Genomic DNA, 24849 nt, shown 5'->3' with positions numbered 1-24849 from the left:
AATATACAGACATTCGATAGGCAAATGTATACTATTCAATATTCAGTGCAATACTATTTGCAGTGGATATTGTATTCACCTTACTACTCTAAGTTGTCATTAGCCTAATACTTTTTTACGTAGGCCTATTGCAAAATTTGTTACAATAGACTTTTTTCTGTGACTGCATGCTTTGGATTCTTTGTTCTCCATTTTTTGATGTAGTGTTTAATGAGTGATCTGTGGTGTTTGTAATTTTGACTCGCTGTCTGTATGATCTGAGAGCATTGTTTGATTTTCAGCGCAAATGAAATGGTTTTGAGGCAATTGTTTGATTTTGCCAGAAGAGAGAGGTTCTTTGAATGTGGTTTGAAAATTTTGTTTTGAGTGATGTGATGGTTTCAAGAAATGTGATTTATAGCAATTCAGAAAAACTGTAAATAAAGTTTCGGCGGTCACGGCCACACGAGGGCGCCGCTGACACTGCGAATGATCAGGCTTCTTCACTAACAATCAGTCTTGTGTGCTCTCTCGGAAACATCCATAAATTGAGTTTTAGTTTGGAAAGGTTGGGAGGAGGGTCGATCCCGAGAGCCATTTATAGACATAAAGAGAAGGGAGAGAGAAAGAGCATAATAAACTTGACAGTTCCTTTTTACTTTGTACAAACGTGCAAGTAAACCTGGAGGGCACGAACAGAAAAACGCAAAATTATAGCACAACGTTTTGGAAAGGATACCAACACTGAGGAAAACCAGACATATGCCATTGCTATAAATAACGGTACATAGCACAGTGGTAAGTTTACTCTCTCCATGCTTCCAAGATGTTGGAAACTTGTTTTAAGAGTCAAGTTGATAATTTAATGCTAAGTTTTTGCAAAACATAAAAAGAGAGATTTGTATGCGAATAGCATAGAGTAGAAAGGACAGTTTCTTTTCTCGTTATCAGTTGATTTTCTAAGGTGTGTGTGTGTATACTTTGGTGGCGTACGAAAACTTTGCATAAGAAACTAAATTGACTGCTTTAATTAGCTCATTGATTTTTTTATCTTTAATTGTGCATTTTTACGAGATTCTTTTTATGTAGAATATCAAATTACACAATCCAATTCAATAATGAACAATAAACTAGGCTGCAGTTTATTAATTATGACATTTTACAATTGATATAGGCAATCTCAAGTGCGCGCGGTGTTCTTTCCTTTAGGAAAATGAAGTGCGCACGCGGCAATTCTTGCAGTGAGCACGCGGTAGAAACTGCAGCCAGTGTGAAGGAAACAGCTGTTTGCGTGTGTGTGTGTGTGTGTGTGTGTGTGTGAACCATACGTCATGGAGACAAAATGTCCCCACAAGAATGGCAATACCAGAAATCTTTGATCTTGTGGGGATGTTGGTCCCCATGAGGAAAAGTAGTTATAAAGTTATCACATACATTAGACACTAAAGGAAACTATAGGAAATTACTATAGGAAGTTACTATAGAAAACAACATGTTTTTTTTTGTTTTTTTTTTAAAGTGAAGTTTTAAAAAAAATTTTTTAAATACAGTACAGTAAAATACACTGTAAAATACAGAACGTTTTCTGTGATGGTTGTTTAGAGGAGAATATCCAAATTGCCAGCAAACAAATTTAGGTTCTGGGAACGTTCGTTTTTGGTTCCCTGAAGGTTCCATAGAACTTTCCCTTAAGGTTAGGGAACGTTCCCAAAACATTCTCCTTACGTTATAAAAATGGAACCTAAAAATAACCTACATGGAACGTTCCTATAACGTTCTTGTTTGTCCCACCCCCCAACCCCCCCCCCCCCCCCCCCCCATGGGACCTTCCGGGAACATAGGGGTACGTTCTGTGTTTGCTGGGTTATACAGTATAAAAACATGGAAAGTCTATGGAAAGTCACCATATAACATGGAAACCCAAAGTGTGTGTGTGTGTGTGTGTGTGTGTGAAAGAGAGAGAGAGAGAGAGAGAGAGAGAGAGAGAGAGAGAGAGAGAGAGAGAGAGAGAGAGAGAGAGAGAGAGAGAGAGTTGAGCGATTTGGAAGGCAGCTTTTGACCTTTTGAGACTCTCAGTTCATCTTGCTTTCTTGAATGGAAGCATTTCTTCATAAATTGCCCCAGAAAAAAGTAATGTTTTGCTACGTTACTGTTTTTCAGTAAGCTATGAAAACATTTTTTCTTAACGTTCTTTGAAAGTTCAAAAAGTAAATCGTTTTTTCTTGATTATGCAAGCGTTAAGGGAACATTCCATTTTATCAATATGCAAACATCATGGAAACATAAAACATTACTTTCAACGAACATTCTATTAACATTACAGGGTTCATAACTTTGAGAGAACCTTGACAGAACGTTAAGTTCTGAGAACGATCCCTGTTAGCTGGGGACGGGGTTGCACAAGCTAAACTTATTGTTAATTAGGTAAATACTTTTGTGCGGAGACGGGAGAAAAAAATATTAATTCAGTCGCAAAGAATTTAAAAGTTTTAAGCATTTTGAATGGAAATACAGTGTTTCTCATATTATTTAGATATAGTATTGCATTTATAACCCCAACATGGTGTTCATTGTGAACATTTTATGTATCTAGTAATCCCAGAGCCAGCATGGAAAAGAATCCAGCAAGGGATTCAGCATGAGAATCCCTTTTATAGTGTGCACCATGGGGAAATAAAATATTTGTATTCAAGATCAAGACTATAAATTACAACAAGAATACAGACAAGTTGTGCTTCTCATCAACAGTAAGCGAATCACTTTGATTCAGTTGGCTTTGTCAGACTGATTCAACCCTTTATCTCTGTAGTTTGTTCCAAATTCAGCAACTCACACTAATGGTTTGAATCAGACTAAACAGGTCACACTTTATGCAAAGCGGAGCAGGAATCACTTGGTCATGCAACTTATTTGTGGTTTCATGTCAAAAATATATTGTTACGGCATCAATTAACTTGTTAGAATTTACTTGACTCAGAATTTCTTTTTGCTAAAGCAATTGAAAATGCAACTTTTTGTCTGTAGGTGTGCTGTATATCAGTAAAATGTGCATGCTTAAGTTATTTTAAAAGGTATTAACTCAACAGGCAACAAATTAGAGCCAGACCGATTTATGGGCAGGCCGATGTTAGGCATTTTCCGAACTATCGGTATCGGCAGTTATAATGGCCGATAAATGAATATTTCAAAAATAAAATAAAAACGGACGAAACACGCTTCAACCATGTCATAAGTGTTGGAGTTGTATAGTTTGTCCACCAGAGGGCACTCTACACCGTCCCTGTTGGCAACACTTGTGTATAACGTGCCACACATCCTGCAACCTGCTGATCCAGCTCATCATAGACTAGCTAACCACAAAGCTAGCTAATGCCACTATCATCAGTCTGTTTTGTTGTGACAATAAAAGAAACAAGTTTCTTTTTAAAATGGATTATCATATTATTTTAGTTAAAACTCATAAATAACTACAAATAACTAATGTTAGGGAAATCTGTTAATGTTTTGTTGCGTTTCTGTAATTAAAAAAAAATAATAAATAAAATATATCGGCCGATATATCAGAATATCGGATTTTAAAACCAACATATAGTTGCATCGGTATCGGCCTTCAAAATCCTTTATCGGTGCAATAACCAAATGAAACTCAACGGAGGATATATTTTAGTACGCTGAATAAACATTTGCACGAAAACACTTCATAATTTAATAAACTGACTATCTTCTATTCTTCAATAAATATATTTTTGTTGTCGTTTACATTTGGAGATTATCACAAAAAATAGTTTTATAAGATGAATTAAAAAAAATCTGACATCACTGTTAAATACTCCTCATGCTAATGGTAATGGTCTGGTTTGGATATAATGGATCCATGTTCATATGAGTGTTACAGCAATTATTATTTTATGTGTTGGTGAAATCAGATAAGATGCTTATGGAGTGCCATGAAGTTATTTCTGGTGTCAACAGGTCAAGGCGTGTGTTGACATGTGCTCGATGGATAATACTTCAGCCTCTTTTATTCATGTGATGAGGACAAGTATAAAAAGCTGTGTTCAGATTCTGAACATAAATAGATATAAATCACTTTGTAAACTCGCAGATTGCAATGATTTGGGAGATAGACACTTGAACTTCGTCCTAAATCGCCAAGTCTCCCATTTCATTTTGCAAGATAGACTTGTGCTGCTCAAGAATGTGCTGAACAAAGAGGACAAGTACTGACATAACTTGTAAGTTCTGTTTCTCTTCTAATTTCTGTTGTTCACATGCAAGTAATGAATGAACTGGTCTTGTGACCAGTTTTCTCATTCAATGCTGGTCTTTGGTGTGAAAGGGTGTATATTCATACTTGCTTAAATTCACATTTCTGGTCTTCAGTTCACATTCTGGCATGAATGAGTCTATGCAGGCTGTTAATTTTAATGAATGTTTTGTGTGTGTTTTTTTGTGTGTAATTGGGTGTAATTCACACTGGTACACTCAACTATCTTTTTTTGTTGTCGTTTTGTTCTCTTCTTTTACAGTATGTATGGTCTAATTCATTTTGGTATGCCGACTAAATGCAAAAAATAAAAGGATTAAAATGGATTTGAACTGTTGTTGGCCTTTTACTAAACATTTGCATATTGATTTTCTGGAATACAATAAGAAAAAAGGAACGAGTGCATTAAGTAGTAAATAAACTGATGTTAGATTAAACTATCTCTATTGGATCTAGATTCATTCCTCCTCTTACAGAACAGGAAATTAAACTTATTCATGAACTTAGTCCCAAAGCAGATGGAAATTAAGGAAACTTCCATTTTACTAATTTAAAGGGATAGTTCACTTTGAATATGTTGAATATGTTGTATTTGAATATGAAAATTTTTATATGTTTTAGCTTTCAAGGGCATCCAAGATGTAGGTGTCTTTGTTTCCACAGTATTTTCAATTTTGAATTTTTTTGGTCAAACCGTTGTTGTCTGTCAGTCCTATAATGCATGTATAGGGGGTCCACCTCAAAAAGCATGCAAAGAGAAGTCAAAATTAAATATGATTTAATGACTCGTAAATGTAAGTACACATTGATGGCCTAAGACACGAAACGAGCAGTTTGTGTGAGAAAACGAACAGTATTTTTATAGTTTTTACCTCTTGTTTACAGCTATGTCGAACTGATCTGAATAAAATGTCCAACTGAACCGAACTGAACCTTGAACGTTACGCCGGATGTGATCTCTCGCTCTACGTCACGCATTGTTTACACGGAGATTTCGGAAGTTTTACCAAAGGTAAAACATTTTTGTGAGCTGTTGCAGCTATCAAAATCAAAATTTGTTTATACAGTGTAAAGGCAAAAGTTGCTGCCTTAAATTTTTAAGTACAATCAACTTTTGTCATTTCGACTTAAATTACATTAAACACTTACATTAAAGGGATACTCCACTTTTTTTGGAAATAGGCTCATTTTACCACTCCGCCAGAGTTAAACATTTGAGTTTTACCATTTTCAAATCCATTCAGCCGATTTTATGATATAGAAGAATATCAGTAACAAGAAAGTTTCTGGTCTCATTGACTTCCACAGTAGGAAAAAAAATACTATGGAAGTCAATGAGACCAGAAACTTTCTGGTTACTGATATTCTTATAAATATATATTTAAAAAATGGCTGAATACATTAGAAAACAGTAAAACCCAACTTTTTAACTCTGGGGGAGTGGCAAAATGAGCCTATTTCCCAAAAAAGTGGAGTATCCCTTTAAAAACGAATTGAATCTTGTATAACTTATATTGATGAGTTAAAGCAATGTAAAAAAAAAAAACTTTATTAAAAACTTATTGATCATATCATTTTTTACAGTGTATTTCCAAAATACAATTAAGCTGTCCAGTGAAAACATTGGAAATCTTTTCTTTGTTTTATCAGTTAAATAAAAGTTGAAGAGAATGAAAGTAAGTGTTCAAATGTCGAACACTTAAGGATAGACCTGTTCTCAATGTACAGTTTTGAATTGCTGGATTAAAATCATGTGAACTTGTGAAATCATGTGGTTCGTTTCATTCTCCAGTGCAATGGCTCCGTCACTCGCGCAGGCCTACAGGAGGCGCTGGTGGATGGCTGTCACGTCAATCATAGAAAACCTGCTCTTCTCTGCCGTATTGTTGGGTTGGGGTTCCCTTCTTATCATGCTGAAGAACGAGGGCTTCTACTCACACCTGTGTTCAGGTACATGGTCAGAATATCCACACTGACCGCCTCTATGCGTTTCTTTTTTCTTCGGCTGAACACAAAGGAAGATATTTTGAAGAACGATTGGAACTTTGGCGCCATTGACTTCCATAGTATTTTTTTTCTACTATTGAAGTCAATGGTGCCAAAAACTGTTTGGTTCCATTCGTTCTTCAAAATACCTTCCTTTGTGTTCAGCAAAAGAAAGAAACTCATACAGGTTTGCAACAACTTGAGGGTGAGTAAATTATGACAGAATTTTTGGGTGGAGTGTCCCTTTAAAGAATTTAACTGTCTATTTCTTCCTCTGTTACTATTAGAAAATGTCACAGAAAGTCACACTAACGCGAGTTTGACGGAGCACCCGGTTTGGCTGAGCTGTATTGAACAGGAGGAGATTCTGAATCTGGGCTTTACGATTGGCTCGTTCATCATCAGCGCAGCCACTCTGCCACTAGGTGTCCTGATGGACAAATTTGGGCCTCGTCCAATCAGATTGTTTGGCAGGTGAGTGACATACAGGTATCAGTATAAAACTTGAGAAGTTCCTTAAAACTAATGCGGAATGTTGGCCTGAGGCCCCGTCCACACTACTGCGTTTTCGTTTAAAAACGGAGAATTAAAACGAATACGATGTCCGTCCACACCAGCGTTTTGTCTGCGTATTAGAATTGATCTCCGTCCACATTAAAACGACTGAAAACGCAGATCACGTGACCATTCACCAACACTGGGCATGCGCGCGCCGGTGTAAACAGTAGTTGGCGAATCAGGGAAGGACACGTCATGACTGATGACACCCAATCATAGAGCCGAGCGTAAGCCTCTGCGTCATCGTTTGTAAACTCCTCCGTTTTGTCTCGTCCACACTAAAACGCCCTCCGGAGTTTCAAAACGCAATACGCAGCTGCAGCGTTTCTAAACTTCTCCGTTTTAGGTCTTCGTTTTTCCCGTTTTAGTGTGGACGGGAGGTGCAAACGTTGCAAAAGGTCTCCGTTTTTAAACGAAAACGCAGTAGTGTGGACGGGGCCTGACATTAAAGGGGTGGTAAAATATGATTTCACTTTTCTAACCTTAGTTAGTGTGTAATATTGCTGTTTGGACATAAACAACATTATCAAAGTTACAATGCTCAAAGTTCACAGCAAAGGAAGATATTTGCTTTTAAAGAAATCGTTTTTTAAGGACTACAACAAACAGCTGGTAAGGACTACACAAGCATCCTCCCGCGTTAGTGACATCACCAACCCTAAAATGTGCATAAACCCCGCCCCTGGGAACACGCAGTACATGTTGAGAAGAGCAAAAGTTGTTGTATAAGAGTACGTTTGTGAGTCAAATCAAACTTCAGCATCCATCTTTTCACATACAATAGAAAGTCACACCGTGTGCATCTCACAACAGTTCCTATACAAGTGATTTATAGATTATCATGACAGAATATGCTAATTTAAGATAGTTAACTCCACAACAGCAACATAGATTCATCAACTAACCATTCAGAGACATCCTGTTGCATTGTTGTTGTCACTTCTTCTTGAGTCTCTCCAATCTTTGACTGACTCTGTTTTAACATTGAAGGCAGAACTGTTTCTCTCATTTTAGTGTGTCTGCTTGAGATAATTGCAGGTGCTAACACAGAGGGGCTCTTGAAGCCCCACTCTCTGCAGCAGCTCATTTGCATTTAAAGGGCCAGACACAAAAAGATGCGTTTTTGCAAACCATAAAAAAAGTGACAACTTTAACATGCTATATAAAAATATCTGTGGGGTAATTTGTGCTAAAACTTCACACACACACACACACACACACACACACACACACACACACACACACACACACACACACACACACATACACACTCTGGAGACATCAGAGATTTATTTTACATCTTGTGAAATTGGCATTTTACCACCCCTTTAAGTTTGAAGGGGTTTTTCTGCAGTGCATCTGAACGAAATTATATATCCATCACTATCCATCACTTCTGCCCTGTAACCCACATCATGGTCACTTCCTCCAATTCTCTGTTTTTATGACTCTTGTAGTTCATGTTTTGCACTCTCCATGGCTTTGATTGCAGTCGCATCTTATAATCCAAAAGGTCAGTGTAGTAATGCTTATTTATGCTTATTTTATTGGAAAAAAAAACGTATAATGCACATAAAACATATACCACCGAAATAATAAATGATATATATATATATATATATATATATATATATATATATATATATTTATTGCTAAATCATTTCACAGGTCTATAATTAGTGATTCTGCATTTTTGTACATTTTGTACATGTATTATAAGTAATAAAAGCATTGTTTCTGTTTTCCCTCAGTGTTATCAGCTCTCATATTTCTTGCTGTCTCCATGAATGGGTTTGGAGGAATCTGTCTAACCTTCACGTCACTAACAGTAAGGCACATTCACATAGATACAAAAAATACACAATAGGCTGACTAAATAGATACAAAATAGACTGACTAACAGCTATCAATTCAATTCTTATACTGTATATACCCAAGATAACTACAGTATCATAATGATAACTATGCAAAGTTGCCATTCGAGCTGTTCTATATTCTGAAGCCGAGTTTGAATGTGTTTGGGTACATTATTACATCATGAACAGTGTTTCTTAGTCGGCGCACGGTGATCATGTTGACACTGGACTCTGTTGGTGTCTTTATACACAACCGGTGAAAAGTTTAGAATAACTTTTTAATTTTTTTGTTCTTGAAAGAAGTCTTTTTAAATGAAAAATACAATAAATTACAGCAATATTGTGAAATACTGTATTATTACAATTTAAAATAATGTTTTCTATATTAATATATTAATGTATTCAGCAAATGTGAATTTTCAGCATCATTACTCCTGTCTTCAGTATCACATGATCCTTCAGATCTAATATTCTGATCTGGTCTAGAAACATTTCTACCTGTTTCTACATGTTAAACATGTTGAAATTATTTTTCGGGGCGTAATATTTTTGTGTAAGCTCTGAACATTTTTTTTTCAGGAGTCTGATGAATAGACCATTAAAAAGAACAGCATTTATTTGAAATATAATTTGTCTAGAGTCTTTACTGTAACTTTGTACAGATGTATTTAATGCATCCTTGCTGAATAAAAGTATTAATTTCTTTAAAAAAAAGCAGCTGTTAACAACTGTTTAGTAACTGTTTCACCATTGGTAATAATAAGAAATGTGTTCAGCAAATCAGCATATTTGAATGATTTCTGAAGGATCATGTGACACTGAAGACTAGAGTAAGGAATAAATTACATTTTAAAATATTTTTAGATATAAAAGGTATCTTACAATATTGCTCTTTTATTGTATTAATGATCAAATAGTCAAAAAATAAATGCCGACCATAAGAGACTTGTGTAAGCTCTGAAATTGTAAGTGTTTGGCTGATCACTTGAGTGCTGCACATGTTTTCCATCCCCTCACCATTTCAGCATGCTGATCAGCCAATCACAGCACAGATCCGACTTCACGCCCTCAACTCCGCCAAGCCCACCTTCTCTCGACACAGCACACATTAACAACCACTGTCCTTGCTTTCTCTCACGCTCTTCTGTCCCCCTTGCTTTTACCTTACCATAAATAACTGCAAAACAAATCTTCCGTAACCTACCATATATAAATGGACCATACATTTAAGTATGAGAATGAATCTAGATTTTATTTTGTATTTATTTTGTAATTCAATTCATGCATGTGGGCATTTGTTCCCATTTTACTTCCATGATACAATGTAGTTCTGAGTACAACAGCCTATTCAACAAGCAAAAATGTATTACGGGAATTGATACAGGGAATCTGGGGTTTCATTTGAGGGTGAAAAAAAAATTAGTGTCTTGGTAGCTTTGTTAAACTGGTAAATGTGCCAGATTATTTGCCAATTAGATCCGTTTATAGACATGCAAACATTGCCACAATGTTCCCTTCTAGTTTATCAAGCTCACTGAACTCTTCTACCCACCTCTCTCTGTCCTGTATCCTCTCTCTCTGTAATCTTTGTGAATTTACTGCTGGCATATGCTGGCAATATGAGAGAGAGTCATATTATCCTATTCAAACTGAGACAAACACAAACAAGTGGCATGGCAAGAGGCTGTCAATGAGAAACAGTTCATTACCAGCTTTAAAAATAACCCTACTATTTTAGCTTATAAATAGTCAGTAGAAATTAAATACTTTCAGGAAACTGACATGTCCTTCTTTCCTGGTAGTCCATCTGCAACCATTTAAACTGCATTTTGCCACTTTGTTTATATTATACATTCAAATTTTACGACCTCATAGTAATTGAAAATTATTCAGGTCTTTATCTAAGTTCAATTCAGGACGTGTGTGTGTGTGTGTGTGTGTGTGTGTGTGTGTGTGTGTGTTTATCTGATTGGAGTGTTAGAGTATTGTTGGCACAGCAGCACAGGAATAATACTTAGGTCAGCATTTTATTATGGCTGTTGCTACCCGTGCTTCAAAATACCCACAAATGTATTATGACACAGAGTGAATCAAATAAATCAGGGAACATTTGATTTAAATTTAGAAAGAAAGATGGACAGAATGTTGGATAAATAACAAATGACTGCAACACGTTTGGAAACATTCATGCCATATCTTGTAATTGTGTACACATTCACAGTATTTACATATTAAAGAATTATTATAATAATAAATACATAAATAAAATAATACACTAAAATTAAATATAATTGTGTTTTATAATATAATATTAATAATTGTCATTTATAACTATTAAATAAATAAAATAATTGTAAACATTTATTTATTTGTTGGTTTATTTCTTTATTTAATGTACCACACATAATTACAAATCATATATAATAACTATATATTTAAATAATAATAAATAAATCGCATAGCATATAAATTATTTATACTGTTATGTACAAATCATCATCAAACTTTTATTTCTACTTGTATAAGCAGTAAACTCCCTCATAAACAGTGGAAATCTTGAGAGTCTTCACATGTTGTGTAGATAAATGCTATTTCAAATTTCTAGCTCACAATGCTCTCTAGTGGCAACAGACACACACTACAGTTTGAATACATATTAGTACCTCAATTTATGATTCTCTCTTCTTGATTGATTTTCTCAGTTGCCGAATATGTTTGGAAATGTGCGCTCTACTATTCTCTCTCTCATGATCGGCTCCTATGCCTCCTCTGCTGTCACCTTCCCAGGAGTCAAGGTAATGTACAAACAACACTTGAACAACAGCAATACAAAGTACTTAGACATTATGCTCAAACACTTTTCTCCTTCAACACAGCATTTGAACCAACATGTCCTCTCTCCGTCTTGTCCTTTAGCTGATCTACGATGTGGGCGTATCGTTTTCTGTGATCTTCTGGATGTGGGCAGGGTTCGCCTGCTTCGTCTTCCTCAACTGCTTCCTTAATTGGCCGGGAGAATCTTTTCCTGCCCCTGAGGACATCAGATTTAAGTCAGTACTTGTCGAATACACACACTATATGCGAGCCCGTTCTCATCCCAAGGCGTCATATACTGATGCGTATACATCCAATGCACATCGCACACTTTAGCGTCAATATGAGACGCAGATTTATATATATAGGGCAAAAGGCGCCTCCTAGTGGTCTAACCCTACCCCAGACCTAAACCTACCCATAACTGAAGCGTGTTATATTGGAGCCCGTTCTCATCCCAAAGCACCATATAGGACGCTTTTGCAAAAGCGTAAATATCCAACGCACATGGCACCCTTTAACGTGAAATGAGACGCAGATATATTTGGGCAGAAGGCGCCCCCTAGTGGTCTAACCCTTACCCTACACCTTACCTAAACTTAACCATAACCGAAGCGTCTCATTAGACGTTAAAGGGTGCCATGTGCGTTGGATATTTACGCTTTTGCAAAAGCGTCCTATATGGCGCTTTGGGATGAGAACGCGTTGTATATTGATGCTAAAGGGTGCCATGTGCTTTGGATTTCTACGCATTGTCAAAAGCGTCACTAAATGACGCCCTAGGATGCGAATGCGTTGTATATACCTAATGCCCAAAATATTCAGACATCTAAACATCGAACCTATGTTTAATTGGTTACACTTTATTTTACAGTACTTATGTGTATTTACAGTGTAGCTACCCAATAAAGAACTTGTAATATAAGGTAAAAACATGGGTTTGGTTAGTTTTAGGGGAAGGCTCAGGGTTAGTACCTAGTTATTACCCAGTAATTGTAATTGCTATAAGTACGTAGTATGTACATGGGGAACAGTATTGTAAATAAAGTGCTACGGTTTAATTTCATTTCAAAATGTGTCTTTATATTACCATTCAAAGTTTGGAGTCAGTTAGATTTTTTTGAATAAATTGATACTTTTATTCACTAAGGATGTTGAAAATTGATTAATAGTGGCAACTTGAAGACTTGTTACATAATGTTACATAAAGATAATGAAGATAATGTTACAAAAGGTTTCTATTTCATATAAATGCTGTTCTTTTACACTTTCTATTCATCAAAGAATCCTGTAAAAGACCAAATCTGTGTATTTGAATGCGAACAGAAGAATGTATACAATATCTAGGGTCAAACCAAAATTTATTCAGACAACATTTCTCAAATTAACACAGTTTATTTGCTGTAGTTTTGAAAATGGTACTAAAATATGACAAGACCTCAAGAGTTATAAAATCAGTTGATATTTCACTGGGTTTGGCCATCGTTCTGTTAGTCTGTCTCACAAATGAATTTGGTCAAATCAGTTGTCAGCTGTTAATTTAAAGTACACAATTAGATAATACCAATTAAGGTCAACCAATTACCAAGCACTGCTTAATTTTGTTCAACCTGTGGTGTAAACAGTCAGGTCAAAGTGTCTGAATAATTTTTGGTCCCAAATTTTTTATACATTTTACTGGTAGTCCACTGTATGACGAATGTCATAGTTTACTTTATTTTACTATCCTCACTTACATAAATGAACTATCGTGTCCTACACCCACTAGTATTAAAATATCAAAAATGATATCTGGTTTCAGAATCATTTTTGATTTGACTGTATATATTAGCTACAAATAATTGTGTCTATTATTGTAAAAAATCGTTTTATTTCATAGTACAATGGTGAAGTTGAGTGGTAAGGTAGTGGACGATGAGATGACTGACACTGATGTGAGTCTTAAAGAGCGAGAGGTGACTAAAAAACAACCTTCTACTGATGAAGTCCCCAGCGATGGAACAGTAGCAGAGAACCAGGGTAAGTCTCACAAACACACTGTCCACAAAAAGGACAAAGAATTATGAAATTAATAATAAAATAATCCTGTTTGCGGGACAGAAGGATCCCCTCCCTTTCGTCGCTCTGTGTGCTCACCGATTTTCCTGTGGAGTCTCATCACGATGGCGATGACCCAGCTCCGTATCATATTTTTCATGGGTGCCATGAATAAGATGTTGGAGTTCCTGGTTACCCATGGTGACCCTAACCGTGAGCATCAGCCTAATATTTCATTTGTTTTAATGAAATGTGAAATTAAAAGATGTGCTCTTTTAAATGTGTTTATGTAACTTTGCTTTTGAAAGTTTTGCAGAAGCATGTGTTAGTGGGTGGGTGTTTGTAAGTGGGTAGTAAACATAGTTTTATATTTCGCTATTTTCCACCGCCTGTTTGTGTCTGTTTTAGCCTCAGAGGAGTTGGAGAAGGAGGCAGAGGACAAAGGTAAGAAAAATCCTGTTATTTTCACCTAAACAAGATATCTTTCTTTTGGTTTTGGAACAAACAAAGAATTACTTACGACACATTTAATGTATGAAGATATTGCACTAGTTGCCAGGTCAAAGTCAAGTGAGACATTTGACCCAAAAAACGTTTGTTGACCTTGATACCAGTTGATAAAAGTTTAAAAATGGCTCAGAAAAGTTAAATTATTTCTGAGAAAATATGTAGCATAATTTATTTGGTTTAATACATTGATGACTAATGCGATCTGTCAGTAAAAGTATCAGCGAGAATATTATCAGTATTTTATGGAGGCCTTATTCCGAAATTCAAAGAGCTGTGTGTGAGTGTTCTTGTTTTTCTATCCTGGTTGGGATTATGAGTGTTTTTGAAAATATAAAAATGCTGAAAGTTTTGTGTGATAGGTAGGTTTAGGGGTAGGGTTAGTGTAAGGGGATAGACTTCAGTTTAGTATTAAAACCATTATGGCTATGTTTACACGGAAACGATTCTGAAGAGAAAACGCAAAAGTGGCGTTGCGTTATCACTTTTTATTCTGCGTTTAGACGAGCGTTATGGGTTGGAAATCTGTGTGCATATGGTGACGAAAAAGTGTGTGAAATTTAATGTAGTATGTACTCCAGGCAGCTAGGATTGCCACACAACAACCCAAGTCCACACGCCTGAGTACAACCTTCACTGTCTAGCAGACTTTGCGTTTTTTTCCATTCTGGAGGGTGGTTTCACTTTTTATAAGCGCCAAAAACGCCATCGCCATGTAAGCGAAAGGCACATCCGATAAAATGTTATGCTTTTGCGAGCATTCTCGTGTAAACAGGGCCCATGTCTTCAGAGAGTCTCCCAAGACCTGTGTGTTTTTGGTTTTGTGTGTTAGTTTGTGTGTGTTTGTTTTTTAGTGTATGTGTGACAAAATGTCTCCACAAAGGTGGCAATATCCAAAATCGTTGTCCTTGTGGGAATTTTTTTTGGTATAAAATTTTGGTATAAACTATTATGTTCCCACAAAACATGGAAACCCAATTTATTGGGTTATTGTGTGTGTGTGTGTGTGTGTTATAGTAAGTCTCTACTCGTCCATCTTTGGCACTCTTCAGCTGCTCTGCCTGATTTCCTGTCCTCTGATTGGCTACATCATGGACTGGCGAATGAAGGAGTGTGAGGATGTGGTGACAGCTGAGGGAGAAAAAAGGTGAAGGTGGAGAAAGAGAAGGAGTGAAATGTTGAATTATTTGTATGTGTCAGTGATATGGTTACATTTTCCCTTTCATTGTTTTCTTCAGTCCATCTGGGCCTCCAAAGAGGGACAGAAAGATCCAAAAACTCACTAACGCCATCAGAGCTTTCATCTTTACTAATATACTGCTAGTCATCTTTGGCATCATCTCCCTCATAGACAATCTGCCCATACAGGTTAGACACAAATTTGTTACAAATGTGCATATTTGTTAAGAAATATTAATATTTATATAATTTAATTACATTAAATATATATAATTATATAGCCTGGAGAATTTTATTTAATTATATATTTTATACATTTTATAATATAACTATATATAACTTTGCCCATCATTTTTAATGTAATATATATATATATATATATATATATATATATATATTTATAAAATTAATTTATGTATAAACTTTACACTCATATGTTTATATTTTATTTTGTATATCAGATTTTCAATGTGGTATAATTTGGTTTAACATATTGATACCTATTGCATTGTATCAGTAATTATAATATCAATATTGGCAACATTATTATGAGAGATGCTTGTGATGCTTGTGTTATGAGAGAATTAATTTAATTTATATAACCAGCAAAATGTTAAGGACAAATTTTATATACTTTATATAATACATCTAATCATATATATCTTTGAAGTAAATACAATTTTGAATTTTAGTGAATAAAATTTTCCGGGTTTAAATTACAATTCAACTTTATTTTGGACCCGTTTTCAGTGTAGTCTATGATATTTATGCTCATGTATGCTTATGCTGCAAAACAAATATGTTCACCAGCTCCTCAAAGCAGCAGCAGAAATGTGATGACTGTTAATATTATGTGTTACAGGTGGTGTCTTTTATTCTTCACACTTTCGTTCGAGGTTTCATTCACTCCTGCTGTGGTGGCCTCTATGCTGCTGTGTGAGTTTTACTTATCAAAATCCACATGATTTTTGAGCCATTTAAAGGTAAAACTACCTGAACACAGCAAACAACATTATGCTCATATGAAGATTAGCCTAATATTCCTGCTAAAAAGGAGAAATGAGGGAAAAGAGTAATTTGAATCAGTGTTTCAATTTAGTATCACTAATATTTTGAATTAGATTCGATTTTTATATTTTCTGTTTTTATTTTTTAATTGTATGTATATATATATATATATATATATATATAATCACTTTACTTGAATGGGTGTGCATAAGACTGACATGACACCTTCATAACCATGACATGACATATGTCTTGAATATGAAGTATGGTTTATGCATGTTTATGACTGTCATTAAGTATCTTATGCTCAATAATGACATTTTGAATGCAAATATGACATTGTTTAAGACATTTTTCATGACAACTTGACATAAAAGTTAAACTGTCATGTGGTTGGCTTTGACATTGGCTGTCATGAGGCCATTATAACTGTGTCATGAATATTTTTTCGTGACCTCAACTACAGTGGTACTAATTGAATTTGTCATTAAAAAGTTATAATGGCTTCATGACAGCCAATGTCAAAACCAACCACCTGACAGTTTAATGTAACGTTAACCAATAAAGCTAGGTGGTTTCTTAAGTTTGATCATTAATCTGCTATGTCATGTTTATGACAGGTTGTGTTGTCTCAGTAATGTCAAGTTGTCATGACAAAGACACTGACGGGTTATGATGTATTGGTTTATGTCAAGGTGTCATAACAAAGACATCTCAAAATGTCATAACTGAGCGAATGACACTTAATGACAGTTGTCATAAACATGCATACTTCATTTTCATAACATGTCATGTGATGATTATGGTGTCATGTTAGTCTTAAGAACACCCCTTCAAGTAATGTGTTACCATATATATACAGTATATATATAGTTTTTGTTAAGACTTAGGTTGTATTTTATAAAACACTGTAAAAAAAAAAGCCTGAGTAAGTTGGATATGTATTATATTTGCTATTTGTTTTATCTTCAAGCTGTTTATATGTGTATTTAGCTACCCAACCAATCACTTTGGCACTCTGACGGGCATGCAGTCCATGGTTAGTGCTGTGTTTGCACTCCTGCAACAACCCCTCTTCATGTGGATGGTGGGACCATTGAAGGGCGATCCCTACTGGGTGAGACAGTGTGTGACAAATGTACATTTATATATATACACCAATGTAACAAACATGACACTTTTTGAATCAACAGATCAACTTGGGCCTGCTTCTATTCTCTTTGGTTGGATTCTTGCTGCCAGCATACCTCTTCCACCATCGGAGACAACTTATAAAGAAGAAGGCAGCGCGCGATAGTCTATCACTGGCGCAGGAGAGCGTCAGCCTCAACCAAACAGCTGAGTCTTCAAAATACCAAACCAACGGGAACGTCTGATCTGGAAAACATTTATTAGTGAGATGTTTGTGAATTATAGACCTAAATTATAACAGTTAATCAAATGAAATCAAATGAAAGTGCAACAGTTAAACAGTTAAAGTTTTTTATAAAAGTTAAAAATCAAATGAAAGTGCAATTTAAAGTCCCTATGAAATCAAAATTGACCATACTTACTTTGTTTGCCTAAATTGATCGTTTTGTGGTGAACAATTCATACATGCAAGTCAATCCACACAAAAAGTTTTTGGCTTCGTAATCTTTAATCAAAGTTTGAAAATGCCCCTCCCCTCTGCATTGGAGGACCTTGCCCGATGACGTAGGCTTTACGATTTGGGTGTCTCCTTAACATCCATAACCACGCCCCTCCAACTGACAGCTGCTGTGTGTTTGCGAGCGCCGAGCGAGCATTGATTGACAGCGTGTGTAAACTTGCGTCATCCTCCGTTTCAGAATGAAACACCCATTTTTCTAGATCCAATCAGGTGCTAGTTGGAAAAAAAGCCACGCCCACTATTTTGCCTCATTTAGTATTCCGTTTCTCTCGGAAATACGTCACAACACTGGAAAAAAGTCGTTTGCAACTTCCGGTTCACGGGGACTTCCGGTTCAAGTATCAGCCAAGGCTTTGACTGTGTGACTGGGTAGGATGTATTTTCAAGGCTTTTATTATTACCTGCTCTATGTTGTTGACTTGTGAATCAAATTGACAGACAAAATGAAATAAAGCTACAGTTAGCATTTTGTTAGTTTGTTAAACTTTAAGTCTAACCATCACAACCACATTTACAGTATTTTCGTGGTTGCATCATACGCGTCTACAATATGTTGTTTGGCTTTAGAAACACTGTTTTCTACATCATTACATTGACACATTGAAATGTCCAGGAAAATGGTTGTAAAACAACGAGGAAATATGTCGACAGTATGGAACCAAAATCTACTTTTTATTATATGTTCGCAGTGTTATTGTCCATAATTTATCAGTGCATGTCATACCAAAGACAATCATTTAGTGTTTAATAATCTTTCAGAAAAACTTGATCCCACTTCAGAAGGAAACGTGACCTCCATGTCTCATTCAAGAAGCCTGTCAGAGCTTTTACAATTGACTGTAAAGTCGTATTCTACCATGATATGATCATCAGTATGTATGTGCGGGTCACAGACATATTCAAATTTAATAGCATGAGTAGTCACTATTTTTAAATAATGTGTCATTTAATGGAATTTTGCTGTATGGGTAAAACTAATGTCCCATTGTGACTCAGGACAGGTAAACGAGGCAGGGTTTCATGTAACGCTCACTTTACCATGTGACATGGATCAATTTAAACCATAGGTCTGGAGTTGTAGGTTCTCTCATCCCACTCTCACTAAACTTGATGGACACTCAGCTTTATGTGACAACTGGTAAATACAAATAGTGTTTTTATTGCAGATGCCGGTATTGCGCTATATTTTTGTTTTGTTTCAAAAGCACTGTTCTGTATGTTACAGAGCTGTGATCATGTGCTCAAAGGTTTCAATGATTCTAGTGATTTTTTTTTTCAACATAATGGTGCTTGCATTGTGCTCGTGACTGTAAATATGCCTGAACGGGGGAAAAAATCAAATAAATACAAAGATTTTGTCACAAAAATCGCCCTATTCTCGGCTGATTGTGTTTTATTTGTAAAAAAAAAGGTTTTTAAAAAAAATTTAATGAAAAATGTTCCATTAATCATCAATCTCATAAATAGATACAGAGGCACTTATACACTTACAAATGCAACAGATATGATGGTTTACCACCAGGTAAATTATGTAACAATATACTCTGACACATATACACACAAATCTGACTCTCACTGTAACTGGCCCAACTTAAGGCCCAACTTTCCAGCTTGTGAATCACTTTAACTCCTTTAGTTCTTGGTTTTTCTGCCATCAAGGAAGTTCTTATCTTAAACTGCTGCTGCTGGGTTGAGTTCCAGTCATGCCTGGGTGGTCAGGGCTATGGCGATTCTGAAAACAGGCAAATAATACAATAATTAATAGAAATTATATATATATATATATATATTCTTTGTTTTGTATTTATTGGAATATGTACTGTTGACCATAATTTAATTATTAATGAAACAAATCAAAAACAAACAGTACAGTTCAGAAGTTGAGGCTTAGTATATAAAGACTCATTAAAGGGATAGTTCATTTTGAAATAAATTTTTGATATGTTTTATCTTACCTCAAGGGCATCCAAGATGTAGGTGTCTTTGTTTCCACAGTATTTTCAAAAAGTATTTTCAAGTTAAACATGATTTAATGACTCGTAAATGTAAGTACACATTGATGGCCTAGGACACGAAACGAGCAGTTTGTGTGAGAAAACGAACAGTATTTCTATTGTTTTTACCTCTTGTAATCACAGCCACGTCCAAGTGATCTGAAGGCACGGGCGCTTCGGTCTGCGCAAGCGCCAGAAGTGATCTCTTGCGCGGTTGCGGAAAAAAATCTACGTTGTCTGTTGGTATATCGAAATCGTCTTCCATTGCAATTTCCTGTATATCTAAATATGTTTAGATCTTAATAGTGAAGGAGAACACTTCTGAAATCTCTGTGTAAACAATGAGTGACGTACACACGCAAGAGATCACTTCCGGGACATTCCGGTGCTTGCACTTACAGAAGCGCCCTCGCCCTCAGAGTTGGACGTGACTGTGGTTACAAACGATATAAATACTGTTCGTTTTCTCACACAAACCGCTCGTTTCGTGTCTTAGGCCATCAGTGTGTACTTACATTTACGAGTCATCATGTTTAATTTGGACTTCTTTGCATACTCTTTGAGGTGGACCCCATATACCTCCATTATATGACTGACAGACAAGAACGGTTTGACCTAAAAATATGAAAATTGGAAATACTGTGGAAACAAAGACACCTACATCTTGGATGCCCTTGAGGTAAGCTAAAACATATCAAAAATTAATTTCAAAGTGAACTATCCCTTTAAATTGTTCAAAAGTGACAGTAAAGACATTTATGTTACTAAAGATTTCTATTTCAATTAAATGCAATTTTTGTGAACTTTCCTAAACAAAATGCATCATGCTTTCCACAAAAAAAGAAGAAAAACCTGTTTTCAACGTTGATAATAATAATAATAATAATGTTTCTTGAGCAGCAAATTTGCATTTTAGAATGATGTCTGAAGGATCATGTGACACTGAAGACTGGAGGAATGATTCAGCTTTAACATCACAGAAATAAATTACATTCTAAAATATTTTCAAGAATAGAAAACAGTAATTTTAAATTGTAGTAATATTTCACAATAGTATGGTTTTTACTGTATTTTATCAAATAAACGTAGCCTTGAAGACTTTTTTGAATGTAGAAAACTATAAAATAAGTCCATTTGTAACATGTATTTTCATCCAAAGTGTATAACAACAACAATTAACCTTCTTTTTCTTTTTATCTTTCTTCTTTTTCTTTCTGTCTGGATCATCATCCTTCTTTTTCTTCTTCTTCTTATGATCTGAATCTGATGGAGTTTCTGTGGTAAAGAAGTACGATTAACAGTCGATATGTAAGAAATCACTTTCATCTCTTTGTGTTTTTTGCGTGACAGTTACCAGGTGGTAAAGGATCCTGAGGCCGATGATGTTTATGTTTGTGTTTGTTCTTCTTCTTCGGCGGTTGAATGTGCATCAGTCTGTATTGCTCTGGCAACTTTGGCAGGAGAAAGAGCCACATAAAACATGCATGTAAAAAACAGCAATATCTGATTGACCCACATAACCATTCACAACCAACACTGATTAAGAAAGATATGGACAATCCTCAGAGTAACAAGTCCTTCTTTTGTCTTTCTCATACACACACACTTACAGGGCCAGTGTGTAGCCTGAAGCCGGTGAGCATGACCCCAGTGAGAGGACTGAAAGAGTTGTTGCACACTGGCGTCTTCTCAATAAGAGAGCGCAGAGAGCTGTTGTCCTGAATGCCCGGGCTGTCAATCATACCTGGAGTCCAGAAGGATAGAAAAACCACCAATGTAGTTTAAACACAGGCACTTAACCCAGGCCTGGTGTTGGTATAAGTGAAGTCAAGAGTATACTACTGTGTTCCTTTTCCCCTACTGGAATATTTTTCGAGAATTATTCTAGAATCGTGAAAGTATGATAAAAATATATACACGCACCAGGAAGCTCTGGAAGAAAATTGCTGAGTTTCTCCTTCACCTTCTTTCCACAGAACTTGTTATAAGCGTGCTCCAGGTTGTAGTGTGTGATGAGATTAGTGTGTCCCGTCAGCTCATTCTCCACTGTCAAGAAGAAATAACAAGTTCACAGAACACTGACAAATCATTTTCTAGGGTTGTAAGGGTTCTTACTCTTTTTAACCAATGAATTTACATGACTTTTTCAGTCTTTTTCAAGATTTACTGGATAAGGAAAAGGATTTAATTTTTTTTTTACCTTACCATTCTACCCGATAAAATATCTTAGAGCTTGTAGAGAAATGATACATAGTGTATATTCATTATAAAAATAACATTTTAGGTTATATTAATGTACATGACTTTTGCAGGTCCTAAAATCACACCTTTAAAATAAGGCTTCCTCATAATATCATAAGTTTTTTCAAGACTGAGATTTCTGATTCTTCATAGAAAAAACAAACAGTTGTTTAAAGCTTAAATATAAAACGAAATATATTGATTACTTGTTGTTTTAGATTATTTTAAAGGTGCATTGTGTAACAAAGTTGAGTATCTATTAACAGAAATGCAATATGACATCCATAACTATGTTTTCAGTGGTGTATAAAGAACTTACTTGATTAGCCGTAATGTTTTTATTACCTTAGAATGAGACATTAATAGCTCCATAACCGCGGGAATCCCCTTCTATGAAGGTCGCCATGTTGTGACGTCATATTCCTACCGTAGCCGAACGCGAACAAACAGCGCTACAGAACGCGTTTCATCACTACCTTGAAAGAGAAGTAGCGGAAAGCTGGAAGCTAGCCTTACACTCCGTGAGTAGTGTTTTTCCCCTTGTGAGTGGTGTAAAATATGTAGTTGGGATTGTTTCATGTAACTTAGTTCTCCCTCGCTGTGTTATGGGTTTGTTATGTTGGGGATAGATGTGCTGTTACGTTCTTGAGACAGCTGATGATTAGTATTCATGTCATTGACCGTAAAACAGTACGTTACAGGAATCACTAACCCGTCGATAGAGACTTTTACTAAAGTCTTTTATCACTAAAGTCGATCGCGAAGAATTTTAAAAATCAGAGAAAAAAGCCTATTGTGTGTAGTAAATAGTCTGGGATGCGGAGATGACATGATTGTAACAGCGCGCGCACTTCCGACCTTTGGACTCATGCGGACGCGTCCCAGCTCAGCCACAGTAACAGCTCATATTAGCCAGCTAAACTATTACTACCCTGTTAGAAAAAATATATAGCTGCTCCCTCGCTGTATTATGGGTTTGCTACAGTATGTGTGGAGAAATGTGCTGCTGGTTACGTTTGTGAGACAATCAGCTGATTATTATTTTATTAAATTATATATTAAAACCCTTGATCCTCACCTGACTATGGCTTTGTAAACAGACAGTATTCATGATGTGGTTTATAATGGACTGTGGTACAGAAACAGTGACAATGTTACACACTCTTGGCTTACTCTGGCTATTCTCTGCTGTCTCAGCCGACGAGATGTTTGTCCCGTTTTAGCAACCGTAGCTTCTTCGAAAGGGAGGGGTGAGCAGTGGGCTGAGCCCTTAGTGCAAACCTGGTGCAAACTCGCAACCGAACCACTAGATGTCGCTAAAAGTCACACATTGCTCCTTTAACCCTCAATTGGGTCATGGGGTCTGTACGACCCCAATCGACTTTTACTCAATAAAAAAAAGTTTTCCTTCATCTCAGAATAGGATTTTGTGACTTCTCATACATTATCTATCTATACACACACAAAAAAACGGCTTGATTCGGTTGTTCTGAAGGTATGTAAAAAAAAAAAAAAAAGTTTACACTTCTGGTCTTCGGGGTCAATATGACAATTGAAATGAATGGGAAATGTGAAAAAAAAACAACTACATATATTTTCTTCATGTGTTAAAAAAAAAATCAGGCATAAATCTGAAAATGTTTACACAGAAATCAAGGCCTAGTACTAGAGAATAAATGCAATGTATCATAAAAAATAATAATATTTCATATGCAAGCTAATGGTGTAGTTGAGGAATTGTGTGGTATATGGATACAAAAGTACTTTATATCTCCAAAATAAAGCATTAATGAATAGATGAGAAGTAAACAAAAAATTTTTTTTTTAAATTATTTGTATGATTACAAATGTATATTTTTTGTACAGTTACTCAATCAATTGTTGGGGTTGTATAGACCCAGAAGCCCAGAAGTGTAAACATAGACCATTAGAAGGTTAAAGCTTGCTGTCTAATTTTAAATTATCTTGACTTGAGGCCCATTTGGTTTGCAATATAAGTGAATTATCTCATAAGTGAGTTACCAGGCTAGTTTATAGTAAAGGTCTTACAAGACATATATTATATTTCATACTCATACCATCATTGCGCATGTGTGTTGAAGGTATTTATAACGGTAAAGGTATTATTAGCACCACGGCATCGTCAGTATGGTATAATAATTAACGCACGTTACCATGTCCATGGTACAGTAGTACAGTATTAACGTGCCAATGTTGTGTGGAATTGGTACCAACCAAAGTATTATTATTATCATCATCATACTATACAATCACTATACAACGGCATTGACACTGACTGACACAGTGGTTTATTACATATTTACAACGAAATCAATACAAAACCGAAAATTAAACACACAAAAGAGGCGCTCACTGGGCAGTTCTCGCAGCAGGTAGAAGGGCTCGTTCATCGCGGAGGGTTTTCTGATCGGACCCCCTTCATCCCCCATCTGATGCGGGAAACAGATCGGGCCCATGTTTTGGGGTACCTGAGGTTTCCCAGATCCAAAACCCAGCGCAGACGGTCCAGATGGACCCTGGGAATCAGGCTGACCGTACAGCGAGGAGAAGATTTCTGTCATGTTGACAAAACCACCCTAGGATGTTGTGATGATTGTGTGGGCGTTTGTATGGGGTTTACTATGAGTGAACGTCACTCCCGTCCCTACTCCTTACGTTCTGTTGACAATTGCTTCCGGTTGTTCTTTGTATCTCCCTTGGGGAAATTACCGTAATTTATCAAGTACGTTACATACATGATGGTATTGAGTC

General features: G+C 36.0%; 2 protein-coding genes across 5 annotated transcripts; one reads left to right on the top strand and one right to left on the bottom strand.

Annotated features, from left to right (window-relative positions):
* The first annotated feature begins 529 nt into the window (after window positions 1–529).
* On the top strand, window positions 530–19217 carry slc43a1b (solute carrier family 43 member 1b). Of its 3 annotated transcripts, XM_089132092.1 has the most exons (16): window positions 530–777; window positions 5132–5258; window positions 6039–6196; window positions 6520–6706; window positions 8248–8303; window positions 8542–8618; window positions 11349–11441; window positions 11563–11696; window positions 13340–13479; window positions 13561–13710; window positions 13906–13941; window positions 15022–15151; window positions 15243–15372; window positions 16046–16119; window positions 17185–17308; window positions 17385–19217. In XM_089132092.1, exons 3-16 carry the CDS (start codon window positions 6043–6045, stop codon window positions 17565–17567), a joined length of 1668 nt encoding a protein of 555 aa, XP_088988218.1. In that variant the 5' UTR covers window positions 530–777; window positions 5132–5258; window positions 6039–6042; the 3' UTR covers window positions 17568–19217. The 3 variants fall into 3 exon arrangements, with proteins under 3 accessions (XP_088988218.1, XP_039545726.2, XP_039545718.2); XM_039689792.2 differs by lacking the exon at window positions 5132–5258 and having other exon boundaries at window positions 13564–13710; XM_039689784.2 differs by lacking the exon at window positions 5132–5258.
* med19b (mediator complex subunit 19b) lies at window positions 17829–24796 on the bottom strand. 2 transcript variants are annotated; one of them, XM_089132093.1, is made up of 6 exons: window positions 24437–24796; window positions 21760–21882; window positions 21447–21580; window positions 21191–21287; window positions 21017–21111; window positions 17829–19574 (listed from the first exon to the last, which is right to left on the bottom strand). In XM_089132093.1, the coding sequence occupies exons 1-6, from the start codon at window positions 24657–24659 to the stop codon at window positions 19509–19511; spliced, it is 738 nt and encodes a 245-aa protein (XP_088988219.1). In that variant the 5' UTR covers window positions 24660–24796; the 3' UTR covers window positions 17829–19508. The 2 variants fall into 2 exon arrangements, with proteins under 2 accessions (XP_088988219.1, XP_039545709.2); XM_039689775.2 differs by having other exon boundaries at window positions 24452–24784.
* Between the last annotated feature and the right edge of the window lie 53 nt (window positions 24797–24849).

The sequence above is a fragment of the Pimephales promelas genome, chromosome 6, assembly GCF_988280905.1.
Source record: "Pimephales promelas chromosome 6, fPimPro1.hap1.1, whole genome shotgun sequence".
Lineage (NCBI taxonomy): Eukaryota > Metazoa > Chordata > Actinopteri > Cypriniformes > Leuciscidae > Pimephales > Pimephales promelas.
Note: the sequence above shows the minus strand (reverse complement) of the source record. Positions and strands in the feature narration are given on the sequence as shown.

What these genes read in the sequence shown, in the direction of transcription:
- slc43a1b (XM_039689784.2), top strand. Translation starts at nt 6,043, where the DNA reads ATGGCTCCGTCACTCGCGCAGGCCTACAGGAGGCGCTGGTGGATGGCT. An exon ending in GAAGGAGGCAGAGGACAAAG is followed by an intron (nt 13,942 to 15,021) that starts GTAAGAAAAATC and finishes TGTGTGTTATAG; the next exon opens with TAAGTCTCTACTCGTCCATC. An exon ending in TAGACAATCTGCCCATACAG is followed by an intron (nt 15,373 to 16,045) that starts GTTAGACACAAA and finishes TATGTGTTACAG; the next exon opens with GTGGTGTCTTTTATTCTTCA.
- med19b (XM_089132093.1), bottom strand. Translation starts at nt 24,659, where the DNA reads ATGACAGAAATCTTCTCCTCGCTGTACGGTCAGCCTGATTCCCAGGGT. An exon ending in TCAGGCTACACACTGGCCCT is followed by an intron (nt 21,288 to 21,446) that starts GTAAGTGTGTGT and finishes CTCCTGCCAAAG; the next exon opens with TTGCCAGAGCAATACAGACT. An exon ending in TCAGGATCCTTTACCACCTG is followed by an intron (nt 21,112 to 21,190) that starts GTAACTGTCACG and finishes TCTTTACCACAG; the next exon opens with AAACTCCATCAGATTCAGAT.